General features: G+C 53.3%; 1 protein-coding gene across 1 annotated transcript in view; it reads right to left on the bottom strand.

Moving 5' to 3' along the window:
• IL16 (interleukin 16) overlaps positions 1–16,032 on the bottom strand; it is an 87,722-nt gene that overhangs the window by 37,296 nt on the left and 34,394 nt on the right. Inside the window, exon 4 of the mRNA XM_006905315.3 lies at positions 14,377–14,786. Coding sequence (XP_006905377.2) covers positions 14,377–14,786 — 410 coding nt within the window. The remainder of the gene's footprint in view (positions 1–14,376; positions 14,787–16,032) is intronic.

Raw genomic sequence — 16,032 nt, forward strand, 5'->3', positions numbered from 1 at the left:
CACATGCAGCCTCAGCCTCTCTCTGTCATGGCGCCAGGAGCGGCCGGCTGCCCCCCTGCACGTGGAGGTCACGGAGCCTTTCCTGCACGCACAAGGCAGCGCGGAGGAGCCCCTCCCCGCGCGGCTCTCTGTCAAAGCTGTCTCAGACACAGACGACAGGGGCTGGTCCCTTCCCCCCGCCACGCAGCAGGCTCTCAACCAGCCGGAGGTCCCCAAACCTGCATCTGACCAGGCGACTGTCGGTCTCCTGGACGGCTGTGTAAAACTGACGTGCTTCCCTTTGGCCTGGCTCACTGGACAGCTGCCACAGGGAAGAACGGGCACGTGCTGCCCCGAACCGAAGCCGAGACCTAAGTACCAATTTTCTATCAGTCACGTAAACAACAGCAACGACAACTACATGGCCCCAAAAGCTCCCGAAACGAAGGCAGCGCACACGTTTTGTGGGCCTTTTATTTCCTGAACACCCACCGGGACCCGGGACTCGGCCAACTCGGGATCATCGCAAGGCCTCGCTCAGTCTTTTTCATCCGTAAATCCCTGACCTTGGTGTTTCATCGGAAATGCGCGGAGAGCCAGAGTGGACAGAGGATCGTGGGCTCAGCAGCGTTCAGTCTCTCGTGACCCTGGACTTGGCACTGAATCGTCTGAGCTCAGTTCCTCCTTTGCAGGTGGACGGCTGAACTGGACGACCTGTGCCAGCGCTGACGGCGCCACACGTCCCACCGTAACCGCTGACCACGTTTAAGGAGCTCACGGGCTGCGTCCTCCCACACGAGCAAGGCCGGCAGATCACTCGCAAGCACGAATCACCTTTCCTTGGCTCCCAGGGGGCCCTGGTCACTCTCGGCCCAGGGTGTCCCGGGTGGCCTCTCATCGGAGGAGCCTGCGAAGGCGCCCCCGCCCGCCTTCCCACCAGCACACGCAACTCTTCCGTTCCTGCTGTCAAAGCGGGGGATTTGTCACTGAGGTCGGGGCCTGGCAGTCACCTCCATGCACATGTCCGCTGCTTCTCAGCAGAGGCGCAGTACGGGCGGCCGGTCTGTGGGAGGGGTGCCCCATCATTACCTGAGTGGCAGTCTCTCTCAGTTATCGGGTGGCAGGGAAGTGAGTGTGGCTGTAAAAGGACGACAGGAAGGATCCCTCTGGTGACAGGAATGTCTGTCTGTCGACTCAAACCAGTCCCCTGACTGCACTGTTTACACTGTCGCTTCACCAGATACTCCCGGTCGGGGAGACGAAGGCAGACGGCTCTCAGATTATTTCCTTACGACTTCACGTGAATCTGCAATAATCTCAAAGACTTGAAAACTACTTTAAAATCATATTTCCATACGCCGGAAAACAGCAGTTAGAAAACAAAATCATTAAAGAGATGACATTTACAATTGGATCAGGAAATGAAGAAAGCCCAGGAACTAACCCAACGAAGAATATGTAAGCGCTTTCTGAAGACAAGCACACAGCTTACTGAGGGGCATTACCGCCTAAGTAATGGAGAGAGAGTCATGAAAACAGGACATTTTTATATCATAGGATGTCAACCCCCCTCATTCACCTATAAATTTAGTGCAGTACTCACAAAATTTCAAGTACTTTTTAGAACATCACAAACTGATCCTTACTATCGAGAAGCAAAGGGCCCGAAACAGACATACCTAAGTAAGCAAAAAGAGGGAAAATCTTCCGTACGAGGGAACAAAAATGACTTCATAAGAAGTAGAGTTTGGGCACGAGGGAAACAAACTGACCAACAAAAGAGAACGGAGAGCCTGGAAACGGCCTCACGCCCACAGGGGGAGCTCGGTTTGTGTCAGACCCCAGCACTGTGGGGACAGAGGGGCCCTTCCATAGGTGCTGGGACAACTGGTGAGCCGTGTGGGGACGATGCCAGCGTATCCCTACACCTCACGGACTCCATTCCCGGTGGATTAAACACATAAACACGGAAGGTCAAACTCTAAGACAACAGCAGAGAACAGCCACTATGATGGAATGTTTAAAAAAGGATAAACTTCTTAAATAGGAGGCGAACGGCACAAACTCTAAAGGATGTGACTGATAAATTCCACATGGAAATGAAGAACTTCTACTTATCAATGAAAAGAGTAAAATGACAAAAGCAGGGAGAAGATGGGAAAAGAAAAAGACCAACGACCTGAAAGAAAAGCCGAGAACGTCTGGACACGTGAGAGGAAGTCAGCAGGTCCCAGCTACAAGGAAACAAGTGACGAGAGACGTGCCAGCGGCGACGCATGTGGAAACCAACTGGATAGGCCCAGGGCTGGAAAGGGTTTAGAGGCCCGAGGACGCCAGGCACTGACGAGGACCCCGCCTGCTGAGGGAGGTGGGGGGCCGCTTGGCGCCGCCTGGTACGGAGCGGTCCCACCCCGGCTTCACGCCCCGCTCAAACTGCAGACGCCCAAGGAGGCACGAGTGAGCGTCCGCGGCAGCAGTCTCCGACGTAAACGGGAGAAATGGCGAAGGTGCCACGTGTCCCCTGACGGTGGAGTGGGCCAATGGATTGTTTGTGTTCACGCAATGGAATATCATAAAGCAGAGAAAAATCAATGACCGACGACAAAATGAAACGACACGAATGAATGAACGTCTGGAATGTCCACCGAAGAGGAGTCGCCGTGGAGCTGCGTTTCCATCGCCTCCAAAAACCAGCAGAACTGAGACTTCCGTTTCCGGGCCTCAGTTCTCCCTTTCTGCTAAACACAACTAGGCGCCCCAGAAACCACTGCACGGGCCGAGAGGCCACGGCTGCTGGCCGGCGACCTGGGGACTTGAGGATTGAGAAATGGTGACTCCCCGAACTTTCTCTTCATCGACGATGCACCCTAACTGCGCGCTGGGGGCCTGCGACCCACAACTGCCAAGGGGCAAAGACAAGATATAAAACCGAAACAAGGCTCTCCGGGCCTGGCCGACGAGCGGGACAGGGGAGGCCTACGGAGACAGCGGGAGCCGCGCCCCCGCCCCAGCGCGAGGGTTCAGGCAGGGCCCCCATCTCCCTGCAGCGGTGGCGGTGGCGACAGCGAAGCCTCAGGCTGACCCAGCGCCCTCTGTAACTAGGACACGGGCAGGTGGAGGACCCACCCAGCGGGGCACCGTCAGCTGAGTGCTTCACGCTCCCGCCCCCACCCAGGGGCAAAAGGGACCCGGGCCGGCAGCTCCTGCACCACCCCCTGCAGCAGATGGTCACCCGTGACCGGGCCAGCCGGACGGCGCCTCCTGTGCAGCGGGCAGGGCTGCAGGGACGGGGAGCTCCGGCAGCGCCAGAGGAGCGAGGCGTGCAGAGCGGCACTGCGGAGGCTCTGGAGACGAAAGCCGCCAACGCTCCCAGCCCCCCGCTCCCCGCACCTTTCCCCAAGCCCTTCCTGCTGGCTCCGACGCCAGCCCCCAGGCACACCGCTCCGACACCTCCGACAGGGAAGCCCCACTAGGGCTCACGTGGAGTTTGGGAGACAGGGAGCTGCAGGGGTCAGAGCTGTGGGTGGCACTCCGCTTCCTGCGCGGGGACCACCCCTGCCTCCTGCCCCTCCTCCACACACGGGGCGTGCGGCTGGCTCCGTGGGAGTCCTGGAGCCCATGGTCCTCCCAGGGGCTGCTCTTCTGTGGCGGGAAGAGGCGAGTGGCCAGAGGATTGGGTTTCCCAGTTGTCAAGGAAACCTGGGCCTCCAAGCCGCAAGCTGAACTGCTCACAGGCAGCGAGAGGAAAGGCCCTGTCTGCTCACGGGGGCCTTGGCCACCCTGTCTCCACCCACGGCACAGACGGCTGGTCTGACCTCATCGCAGCCTGAGTCACGCTACATGAGTGGCGACTTTCCCAACCAACATTTTGAATTTGTGAGAAAATAAAAAAATAAAAGCTGGATTTTCCACGCTGCTGCGGCCACTCCCTTGTGGATCAAAGCGCTCCGCACCCTTTTAGGGGGGCAGCCCCAGCGGGACCACGCGTCTGGTCTCATCTGGGGCTGTCCTACTCCCAGGGTCCAGTGACTCCGGACCCCAGCCGGTGGGAGGGCCCGAAGCCACGTCCAGTGTAAAGCCACGTGCCGGCTCAGAAAAGCAGCGCAAGCTCGGGCTGCGCCAGCAGACACCCCGCCTGATGGGCAGACGCGCGGTGCTCACCAAGGCGCCCGGCCGTTCCCGCCACGAATGTTTACAGAGCCATGACTATGTGCCGGCCCCGCTCCCATCCATTGCCATAAAGGATGCCGGCTCCAGAGTCAGTAAACACAGGGCTTTAGGCCTATTCGGGAAACTGAGAAAATGATGTGGGAAGCCTCGGATTGCATCGCAGAGCTCGTGCGCCCAAAGCCACCTCTCCCCTGGGATTGTCCTATCAAGAGCCAATCACGCCACTGGTGTGCACATCCCTCGGCTGGAAGCGGGCCAGGCCAGGTGGCTGTTAGCTGGGGTGCAGGGGCGATGGTTAGAGACCCACGGGTGTCCATACGCTTGCACGTAAGGCCCCTTGTGGTACCGTCAGTCCTGAGAACAGGAGAAAGGGGACCATGGCCAGAGGTCAAGAGAGGAAGTGGTTCTCCCTGTGCTACCACATCCCGGGGCACAACTCAGACGAGTCCCAGGATTCACGTGAACCTGACTGTCGAAGTGCGCACAGGGGACAAACATGTTTTCAAACGTGTTTCACCGTGCCCGGTAACTTCTGAACGTTAGACCTTCGGCACGCGGCGCGGCACTGGCGCCCTCGCCCCTGCTCCCGCCCGTGCTCGCGGCCGGGCTGCTCGGGCGGGAGGAATGTGCCCGCCACGAGCCAAGTCAGAGAACCACGGGAAGGAACGAAGAGCAGTACGGGGAGATGTCAAGCACTGTGGGTGACTCCAGACGCTGCAGAACCACCATCGTGCCCCGCTCTCCAGTGTCACGCACACGCAGAGCTGAAACGTGCGACAGTAACACCGGGAAACGCGCAGGTGTGAACGGGGCTGTGTGCTCCCGGGCTTCGAACTGCGTGAGAACCGACAAGCGCTCATCCGCGTGAGACTCAGAGAACAGTGAGATGGATAATTAACGAGCCGTCTAAAGAGGAGACGCAGTGGTGCGAAACACATTAATCTTAAAGAGAGCCAGAGAAAGAAAGCGAAATGTAAAACTTTGTGGACGACTACAAACCAGAAAATAAGGCAGCAGAGAGAGGCCCACACACCCCTGAAATTTCATTAGATGTAACTTGTGTCATCATCCACTATTTTAAGATAAATGCTGAAAGATTGATAATCACATTTTACACCTCTTTTTTATCCAACAACCTAATATCCTGTCTCAACAAATTTTCATTGATGAAAATCACTCACAATATGTTCACTTATCTGACTACAGAAAAATCAATGTAGGAATTGATAGGGAGAGACAGAGAATCTAGGAAGTCCTCAACTGCCTGGAAGTTAAATAATACATTTCTAAATAAACCATGAATCGCACAAGAAGTCACAGCAGAGAAAGACCCGCATCTATATTTACCTATCAGGTTAGCGAGCTACAACAATGAAAATATGAAATATCAAAATTGGTGGATGAAGATACTAAATTTAGAGAGAAATTTATAGCCTTAAATTAGAAAAAAGAAAAGCTGAAAATCAACCACCCAAGCTTCCATTCTTGAAAAATCTAGAAAAAAGGGCAAAAAATTAGAATGTAGAAGAAAAATAATAAAGAGCTGAGCTAAATTAAGTAGAAAACACAGGACAGAGAAACTTCAACAAAATCAAATCTGTATTTTATGAGAAGACATAAAATACATCCCTGTAATGACTGAAAGATTATTTGAGAGAGAGAGAGAGAGAGAGAGAGAGAGAGAGAGAGAGAGAGAGAGAGGAAGAAAGAAGAAGACAAAGAGTCAGTATCAGGAATGAAACGGGCATGACCACGGCTCCGACCACGGTCTTCGAAGCCATGCGCACACACAGAGACACACACGCACACGGAAGCGGGAAATCTGCACACGGTGAGTGGGTTTTTCCCATGTCAACGTGCTGTTTGTGATACTGAACTACAGTTCTGTAAAATGTTACCTTTGGGGCGAACTGGCAGAGGATCCACAGGATCTCTCTGCAGTACCCTTTACAACCTCATGTAAATCTACAATTAATCTCGACATTTTTAATTAAAATGCACTAAGGTTTTATGAACTTTATGTTAATAAATTCAGAAATTCAGATGAAAGAAAAATTCTAAAAGTGCATCTTACTGAAACTGACATATGGGATGAAATAAAATTTAAAAAAAAACAACTGAATAGTCCTGCATCTATTAAATAGATTCAATAGTAATTTAAAACTTTTGCACAAAGAAATCTCCAGGCCCAGATGGCTTGCAGGTGAATTCTCCTAACCACCGAAAAAAGTATAGTCAAACTACTTCAGAGGCTGGAAAGAGGAAATATTTCCTAATTCGTTTCATGAGGTCAACATACCTGCAATATGAAAACCAGACAAGGACCTTAAAAGAACGGAACATTTTAGGTTAATCTGTCTCACAAACACAAATGGCAAAACTCACACACAAAATAGTAACGTATGAAGTCCACAATTATATTAAAAGGATGATATGTCATAGCCAGGTTGTGCTGATTCCAGGCATGCAACACTGTTTTAACATTCGAAAAAGTCCATCGATGCCATCCATATTAATGAGAACAAAGTAGAGAAATCCATGAGATTTTCTCAGTAACTACAGAAAAAAAAAATTCATTTGATGAAACTCAACAATTCATGAGGGGAAACACGAAACTTCTTTTCCAATTGTAAAAGAGGAAACTTCCTCAATCCAATAAAGAGTGTTTACAAAAAAAAAAAAAAAAAGTATAGCTAACATCATGCTTATGAGAACAGTGAAACTCCCCCACGTCGGGAATGAGGCGAGGGTGCCCACGTCTGTGCTTCCACCCAGCACGGCAGCGGATGGAGGCCCTGGCCAGCGGGACCGGGCAGGGGAGAAAACAGAAGCCTGACTATTCGAAAAGGGCCAAAAATGAACAGACCAATAACTACTAAGGAAATTGAGTCACGAATCAAAAAACTCCCAACAAACAAAAGTTCTAATCCTAAGTCCTAAGATGGCTTCACAGGTGAATTTCACCGAACACTCAAAAAAAAAAAAAAAAAAAAAAAAATTAAACCCTTTCCAAACTATTCCAAAAAACTGAATAGAAGAGAAACCTCCCAAGATCGTGTTACGAGGCCAGCATTACCTTGATACCAAAACCAGACAAACACATTACGAAAAACACAAAATCACAGGCAAGTATCTGTGATGACGTAGATGCAAAAATCCTTAATATTAGCAAAATGAATTCAGCAATACATTAAAAAGACCATACGCCAATCTTAAGTGGTTCAATATCCACAAATCAATTAATGTGATATAGCACATAAAGAGAATGATAAAAATCATATATCAATAGATGCACAAAAAGTATATGACAAAATCTAACATCTATTTATGATAAAAACTCAGCAAAGTGGGAATAGAGGAAACATACCTCAACATAACGAAGGTCATATTTGACAAAACTACAGCTAATGTCATACTCAATGGTGAAAAGCTAAGGTGTTAGATCAGAAAAAAAAAAAACAAGGATGTTCACTTTCACATAGCCAAAGCAATCAGTCAAAAATACATAAAATAAAAGGCATCCAAATTGGAAAGCAAGTAAAACTGCCATTATTTGCAGATGACACGGTACTATGTATAGAAAACCCTCAAGAGTCCACCAAAAAACTATTAGAACTGATAAACGAATTTAGTAAAGTAGGATACAGAATATTGAGAAATCAGGTGCATTTTTATATACCAATAATGAAGTATCAGAAAGAGAAATTAAGAAAACAATCCCATTTACAATTGTATCAGAGAGAATCAAATATCTAGGAAAAAAGTTAACTGAGGAGGTAAAAGACTGTACTCGGAAAACTATAAGACAGTGAAGAAAGAAACAGAAGATACAAATAAATGAAAGCACACACTGTGCTAATGGGTAGGAAGAACTAATTTCATCAACAATGTCTGCACTGCCCAAAGCAACCTATAGATTCATGCAATCTCTATCAAAATACCAAGGGAATTTTTCACAGAACTAGAAGAAATAATCCTAAAATTTACACAGAACCACAGAGACCCCAAATAGCCAAAGCAATCTTGAGAAGGAACAGTTGGAGGCATCACGCTAGCTGATATCAAACTGTACCACGAGGCTGGAGCCATCGAAAGGCCATGGTCCTGGCGTAAAAGGCACACAGATCGATGAAACAGCAGAGAGCTCAGAAGTAAACCCACACCTGGATGGTGCATCAACCTGTGACAGGTGGCGAGGGTGCGCCACGTGGGGAAACTGGACAGACGTGGAAAACAACGAAACGACTGCTTTCTTGCACCCGACACAAGCATAAACTCTAAACGAATTAAAGACTTAAATGTAAGACCCCAAACCACAAAACTCCTAGAAGGTAACATAGGCAGTAAACTCTGTGCCATCGCCCTTAGCAGTGTTTCTGGATATGTCTCCTCAGGTGAGGGAAACGAAAAAAATAAACAAACAAATAGGACTCCATCACACTAAAAAGTTTTTTTCACAGCGAACGAAGCTATTCACAAAACAGAAAGACAACCTACCAAATGGGAGAAGATATTTGCCAGTGATCATCCAATAAAGGGTTAATATCCAAACTCATACAACTTAACACCAAAAACAACCCACAAAAAACAAAAAAAAAACAATCTGATTAAAAATCGAGCAGAGGACCTGAATAGACATTTCTCCAAAGAGGACATACACATGGCCAACAGACAAATGAAAAAATGCTCAACCTCACTAACCATCAGAGAAATGCAAATTAAAACCACCATGAGATATCACCTCACACCTGTCAGAATGGCCATCAAAAAATCAACAAACAAGTGTTGGCCAGGATGTGGGAATCCTCTGCACTGCTGGTAGGGTTATAAATTAGTGAAGCCATAATGAAAAACAGTACAAAGTTTCTTCGAAAAATTAAAAATAGAATTACCTTATATCTTAGCAATTCCATTTCTGGGTATTTATCCAAAGAAACCCAAAACAGTAATTCGAGAAGAGCTATGCACCCTTATGTTCGCTGCAGCACTATTTACAAAAGCCAACGTATGGAAGCAACTTAAGTGCCCATCAACAGACGACTAGATAAAGAAGCTACGGTTCATATATACAATGGAATATAAGCCACAGAAAAGAATGAAATCTTATCATTTGTGACGACATGGACGGACCTAGAGGGTATTATGCTCAGTGCAGTCAGTCAGAGAGAGACGAATGCCGTATCACTTCACTTACATGTGGAACCTAAAGAACAAAATAAAGGAACAAACAGAAACGAACTCGTAGATACAGAGAACCAGCGGATGGTCAGCAGAGGGCAAAGGATTCGGAGGGGTGGGTGGAAAAGGCGAAGGAATTAAGTACAAACTGCCATCTACAGAAACAGTCACGGGGTGCAAAGGGCTGCAGAGGGAATGTGGTCAGTAATATCGTGGCAACTGCATGTGGTGCCAGGTGGGCAGTGGGCCTGCCGGGGGGTCACTGTCTAAGTTAAGTAAGGGTCTGCTCGCTACACTGCACACCTGAAGCTAATGTAATCCTGAGTATGAACTGTAATGGAGAAAAATTTTAAGTGGCCAAAAAATGATTGTGTATGCTGAAAAACAAACCCCAAAACTACAGTCACACTTTGGGGAAATATATTATGTAAAGAATTGGGAGATTCAACACTGTGAAGACTCAGTTCTTTTCAAATAGATCTATCGAGTCAATGCGATTCCAATAAAAATTCCAACAGAACAGCCAAGTTTACTTTGAAGAAAAAAGCTGGAGGATTTACATTCCCAGATACCAAAAAACTTATAGACCTGTCAAAATTAAAACTTTACGACATCACTGCAAGGAAAAATAAAACGAGACTAATGGATCAGAAAGGAGTCCAGAAAGACAGACAGACAGACAGACAGACATGGTTCTCGACTCATAAAAAGGACGACGCGGTGTGAGGGGGCAAGGACAAGCATTTCAGAAAGTAGTGTGAGGTCGGCTGGAGAGCAAAACTATTTTTCATTTCTATCTTACAATGCACAGAAAAATCTATTTCATGTGAATTTAAGATTCAAATATGAAAGGTAATAAACAAAGCTTCTTGAAGAAGCTTGGGGAAGTGTCTTCATGATCGTTCAGAAGACGACAGCTCCTTCAAGAAGATCCCTCCGTAAACGTGAGGCCAGGCTAGACCTGCGGGATGAGTGTCCCCCCGCTTCCGGGCTTCCGCCCGCCCACCTGCGCCCCCTCTGGCTCCCTCCTGACCCTCCAGGAAGCCCCTCTTCTGCCCTCCGTGCCCATCTGCAGGGCCGTGGGCAGCTGTGCACAGGATGGACCTGAGCTCGACCTGAGCTCGCTCCTTGTTCTCAGACTGCTTCTCGGTCACAGTAATCCAGCTGGACCCATCCCCCTCTCCACCGCCAAGGGCACAATCCTGTTTCTTACTCCCTGGCGGACAGCTCACAGCAGGTGCTTCCCCGGTGTTTGAAGGAGGAGGAGGAAAGGAATGGGGGACAAAGGGAGAAAGGAAGAGGAAGAGGGGGAGCCTGAGTGAACTTCGGCTCCACTGGACTGGCCTTCCCCGTGGCCGTGGCACGCTAAAATGCTCCCTCCCTTCGGAAAAAGACGGCGGTCTGGAGTAGCCCCGGAGCCTCCGCAAAGGTCTGAGTTATAAATAGTGCTGTGTGTTTGTCCGTTAGGTTAGGGAGTCTGGCCTTTAACGTCCTCCCATCTGAATTCCTCCCCGAGCCTGGCAGTGCCCCTGAAGGAGGAGCCCAGGGCACCTTCGGGAGGACACAGCCCAGGCGCTGCCACTCTTGGCTGCGCGTCCCTGGGCCGTGATCTACTCGCCAGGCTGTGCCAAGCACAACACAGCCAGTGAGGCTTTTTTTAACTGGGCTTTGTAACTTCCCCGTCGTTCATATTCACGCTGGGCGTTTCTAGAGGAGACGCTGATGTCACCGCCCGCCTTCCAGATGCTGTCTTGGAACCAGTGTGACCGTGCCGTTGCTGAGGCCCAGCTAAGTCTCGCCTGGGTGCAGCGCCAGGCGAGATGCAGGGCAGAGGCCAGGGGGTCTCCACAAGAAAGGGACGTCGGGACTGGCTGTCACTTTTGACCTTTCTGCCCTGGCACTTTTGATAAGGGACCTGCTCAAGACAGCTCAATCCCTCACTTGCTTCCAACTCATTAATGGACAGGTAAGGGTCACCTGTGCTGCTTAAAAAGGGAAAAGACAGCAGGTTCTGACGTGGCCAGCGCCCTCTGCCTCCTCAGTCCACCTGCACGTCACCCCGCCCCCCACGCTCAGCCAGCGTTGAGCCCCTGGCACGCCCTCCGCGTGTTCAGACCCCTCACCAGGGTGGGCTTCGCTTGGGTGTCCCACTGTCAACAGCACCTGGGGACTTCCTTCCCCACACGCAGCTGCCCGTCCCTGCTGAGCGCGCCCCTGGCCTCCCCCACACTCCCGCTCCCACGTCCGGACAGAGGGATGGCCCGCTTCGTCCGTCTCCTTCGCTGGCCTGTGAGCACCGTGGGGGCTCCGACTCACTGCCTGGCACACGGAAGCACTCGTCACGCTACCGAACTCCTTAACTACCTAACTGCTCAGGATCGCGCAGTGTCCCCATCCCAAGACAGGAAGAATAACGATCCTCATCGAGCAAGGGCTGGGTGCGGTGGGCTGTTCCAGGGAGATTTTCTCACGAGTCGTTAATCATAACGTTATCCAGATGACGCCCGTCAGTAAGGTTCTGCGTTTCGCAGGTAAGAGAGCCGAGGCGGAGAGGTGACGCGGCTTGCCAGGGACCATGCGGTACCAAGTGGGAAAGCTGGACTCGCACCCGCGCAGGCAGTGTGACGGGCCCCTCGGTGCCACGGGCCCTGCCCCCGCAGCGACAGCGCTGTGGCCACCTCGCTGCCAGGGCTGCTGGGGGAGACAACGGGACGGGACCCGTGGGAACGTGTTTTAAAGCACAGTGTGGTGCATGTATGAGGCACGAGGCGATGGCCAGGGGCAGCTTGTCCTGCACCACTGTCCCCTGCACGCGGTCCCAGGGCTTCCGCAGGCATCCGGCCTCCTGCTGCACGACCACAGCCGCGCACGGAGCCAGACGCTGCCCGGGGCCCCGACGGGGCCGCCTCCCCCCAGGCCTTTGCCCGTGCAGTCCCCTTGGCCCGCTCACTGTCCTCCCGGGCACCTCTGGCCTGCTGCTGACCACTTTTCCAGCCCCAAGAGCTTCGGACTCAGAGCTCAGCACCTCCTTCACCCGAACCGCAGGCTCAAAACCTGCAGACGAACTCGCCTCCGTCCCTCGCTCACACTCGACACGCCACATCCTGCCGTCCGCAAGTCCTGTGCACTTTGCCTGGAAACTCCGTCCCGACGCGACCCCACTCGGTCCTCTCCTGCTGCCCCCTCAGCACAGCTGCGGGGCTCCCTGACGCAGCCCTGCGCCCCGTCCCGCCCGGCAGCTTGAGCGCTCCTGGCAAGGAGCACGCCAGTCCCCCGCTCAGCCTTCCATCTCCTCCTCTCCTTCTGAGGACACTCCAAGCCTGGCCACGGCGAGCACCCCGCTTCCATCTCCTACCGTTCCCCCTCTCCCTGCCCTCCCTGACGCTGTCCCCTCTGCCAGGCCGCTCCTCCCTGAGACGCTCACGTGACTCGCTGCTCCGCTCCTTGCTCAAATGCCACTTTTAGAAAAGTCTCCGTCACCACCTTTTCAGAAAAGGCAGCGAGCCCGCTGCCGCTCCCTGCCCCCTTATCCTGCTCACTGGTCTTCAGGGCCCTTCACTGCTGAACATCACAAAGTTAATACGCACCTCGCCCCACCAGGACCAAGGTGGCAGGGGGCACAGACGGTCTGCCCAGCTCCGCCCGAGACCCGAGTGGGCACAGCCCGGTGCCCCCTCACGCCGGCCCCGGGACGGCCCCCTCCTCCTCTGGAGCCCCCACAGCCCCCGGATGTTTTTCCCGATCTGCTTTAGACAACGTCCCCACGGTGTCCGGCGCAGAACAGGTGCTCAGGCCATACGCGCACCATGAAGCGGAAACGAGAGACATTCGTCGTGGAGTCTGCTGCACTCCCGGGACGATTTCTGAGTTCATTTGCCTGCACTCTGACCTGTGTCATGGAGACCGTCTTTAACGCATCTGACTCTTGGCTGGTGGACTGCGAACAGGTCACACGATTCATGGCAAACCAGGAGCCCAGCCGGGCTCCCCCAACCCCCCGGGGCTGCGGGTCCACCCTTCCACCCAAACTTGCAATAGAGTCACATCGCGGGGGATGGAGCAGCCTGGGCCGCGTGGGCCCTGCAGGAAGCTGCCTGTGTCTGGAGATGACTGGGGCTGTCCTCTCCATGTGACCCCCGACCTGTCACATGATGTTGTTCATCAGACACATGCTAAGCCATGATTTTCTCAAGGAGACCAGCTGTGCGAAGGGACCGGGTCCTCCGCAGGTGCTGGGACGCCTTCCCTGCTGGCTGTTGACAGTCGTGCCTGTGCCCAGTGGGATGTCCAGTGGGGTGTGGGAGAAACCCCTGGGCTGGCCCGTCACCGAGTGAACCCACCTAGCTCCAAGGTTCGGGGCTGTCCAGACCCTTGAGAAATCCCACCTCTAACAGAAGGCTGAAGGCCCAGCACCTGAGGGACAACTGGAGGGTCAGATTCTCTAGTCGGCCTCTATCTCACGGCACCCTGCAACTTCGACCTCCTTGTGACAGCCAAAACGGAAATACGGTCCCAGCACAAGAGAAAACACTCTGAATTCAGGCACTCGGTCTTCCGTCCCCGCTTCCCTTGGGGCTCCACGCGCCCCTTCGGTACTCACGCCCGTGCTGGACCAGACAGGAGGCACGTGGGAACGCTCCCCGCACGCACTCACGCATCCGGGGCCCCTGCCCTGCCTGATGTAAGGCGCCCTCCTCCACCCGGCCCTGGAAGCCAGGCCCTGACAGCTTCTCCGCTGGGAGTGACGTGAGCTGCCCATGGTCTGCCACATACGGCCTGTCGGGAGCCGAGAACTTCCCAGCACATTGCGGCAGGGACCAAGGCTCAGATGACTTCCAGCCGACACAGTATCTTGCCCGATCTCAGGCAACATCGACTGACTGAGCCTGAGGCACTACCACGTTCACTGCTGTCATTCCAGGGGACCCTGCTCAAGTTTCTCCTGGCTTTTGTTCGGAATGCGAACCCTGTGCCTTCCTGCCTTTGGAATAAAAGTGCTCAAAGCCTCCAGCTCATGACACCAGACACCAGCCCGCGTCCCAGAAGTACCTTCGTGAAGAACATCCTCCTGCCGTTCTTGCCTCGGTCCCTCCCAGCGGCTCGGACGGCGGCCTCAGAGCACAGCGTCAGATCGGGGACGCTGCCGGGCCCAGCCTCCGACGTGTCTGCCAGCTGCACAGGTGAGTGGAAGACGCCTTCCTCGCCCCGACCCAGCGAGACCTCAAAGGGACCGGGGCCCTGCTCGTCGGGGCTGGAGCCGTCGTCGCTGGCCTTGGCGTTACAGAGGACCAGGGACCGGGAGATGGACCGGAACTTGGTGGCTTTTCTGCTCCTTCCAGATCGGCTGTGCGGCTCCATCCTCAGGGAGGACGTGAGGCTGCCCTTCTTCCTGTCCTGGTCCCTGGCCCTCGGTTGACGTGTGGTGGCTGCACTGGACTTAGCCACCCCTTCGTAGGTCCCTGGAGGAGGAAACAGGAAGAAGCCACGAGACTTGCTGCTGACAAATGGAACCAGACCAGGGCCCTGGAGCCGAGCCGCGCGTGCCCAGGCCCATGGCACAGGACGGTTGTCCCTCGGGGTCCCTGGCCCTTCCGGCCTGCGGCCAAATGGGGTTAAGTGAGCCCGAGAGGTCCCCATCCTCTCTCCATCAAGGCTCATGGAGGCCAGAGCGTCTCTGATCCACACCCTCACCCCACACACAGGGAAAGGGAGGCCCAGAGAGGTACGAAATCGGAGCCACAGCGAGCACCCGCAGGAGAGCCAGCAGTCGGTCACGGGGGCTGCAGGGATCAGAACCGGTGCTTGCGCGACGTTTAACCTGGGAAGCCATTCTTCAGACAGCAGTCTGCGGGTCAGAGGTGGAAAGGGTGGAGAGGGCACCGAGCCCAGCGTGAAGACCACTGACGTCTGTGCCCCGGTCCCAGAGAAAGGGTGGGAGCCTGGGGTGATGTGCGTGGAGAAAGGAGACGGCCGGGCAGTGCCTGCCACAGGCCTTAGCACATGACAGGCCCTTGGCAAACCTGTGTGCCCTTCCCTGGGCCCGAGGTCACTCCTCGGCCAGTGTCACAGCCCGGCCTAGGGCCTCCTGCCATCACCCGTGGCCGCTGGATCAACCCCTTGCAGCCTGACGGGTCAAAGACTGGCTTCGCACAGCAGGTCGACAGCGTCACTGGCAGCGAGCTTTGCCGAGAGGCGCCGCCCATGGAGTCAATTTCCAGGAGGCAGGTGGCAAAGGGGCCTGTGGCTGCCCCCAGTGAGCGACGCGGGCTCAGGCCACCAATCAAGCTCGCTGCCAGAGCAGCGACTGCGGGGCACTCCCGGCCCAGTGGCCCTGTCTGTGCGCATCCAGCACCGAAGCAGGAAGAGCCGAGGCTCCCGGCGCTTCACCGGACAGAAACCCTGTCCCACGAAACTTCTGAAGACTGGTTTTTAACACCCGAGTTGCACAGATTTACTTTTTTCTGCATTATTAGCCTTTTAATTGTATTGGTTTATTCACCAACCATCTAGAGCAGCCAATAGCAATGAATTAAAGTGAATGAATGTGTAGGAGCCCAGCGTCCCCCGGGCACTGTTCGAGACGTTTTACTTTAAGCTAATTCAGTGCTGGTCCACTTCTTCAAGGACCCCCTGGCCAGCATCCCGGAGTCCTGTACTGTAGTCCCTCCATCTGAGATGACAGTGACGCCCCAGCCGCAGGCTGCA

The sequence above is a fragment of the Pteropus alecto genome, unplaced genomic scaffold, assembly GCF_000325575.1.
Source record: "Pteropus alecto unplaced genomic scaffold, ASM32557v1 scaffold60, whole genome shotgun sequence".
Classification (NCBI taxonomy): domain Eukaryota; kingdom Metazoa; phylum Chordata; class Mammalia; order Chiroptera; family Pteropodidae; genus Pteropus; species Pteropus alecto.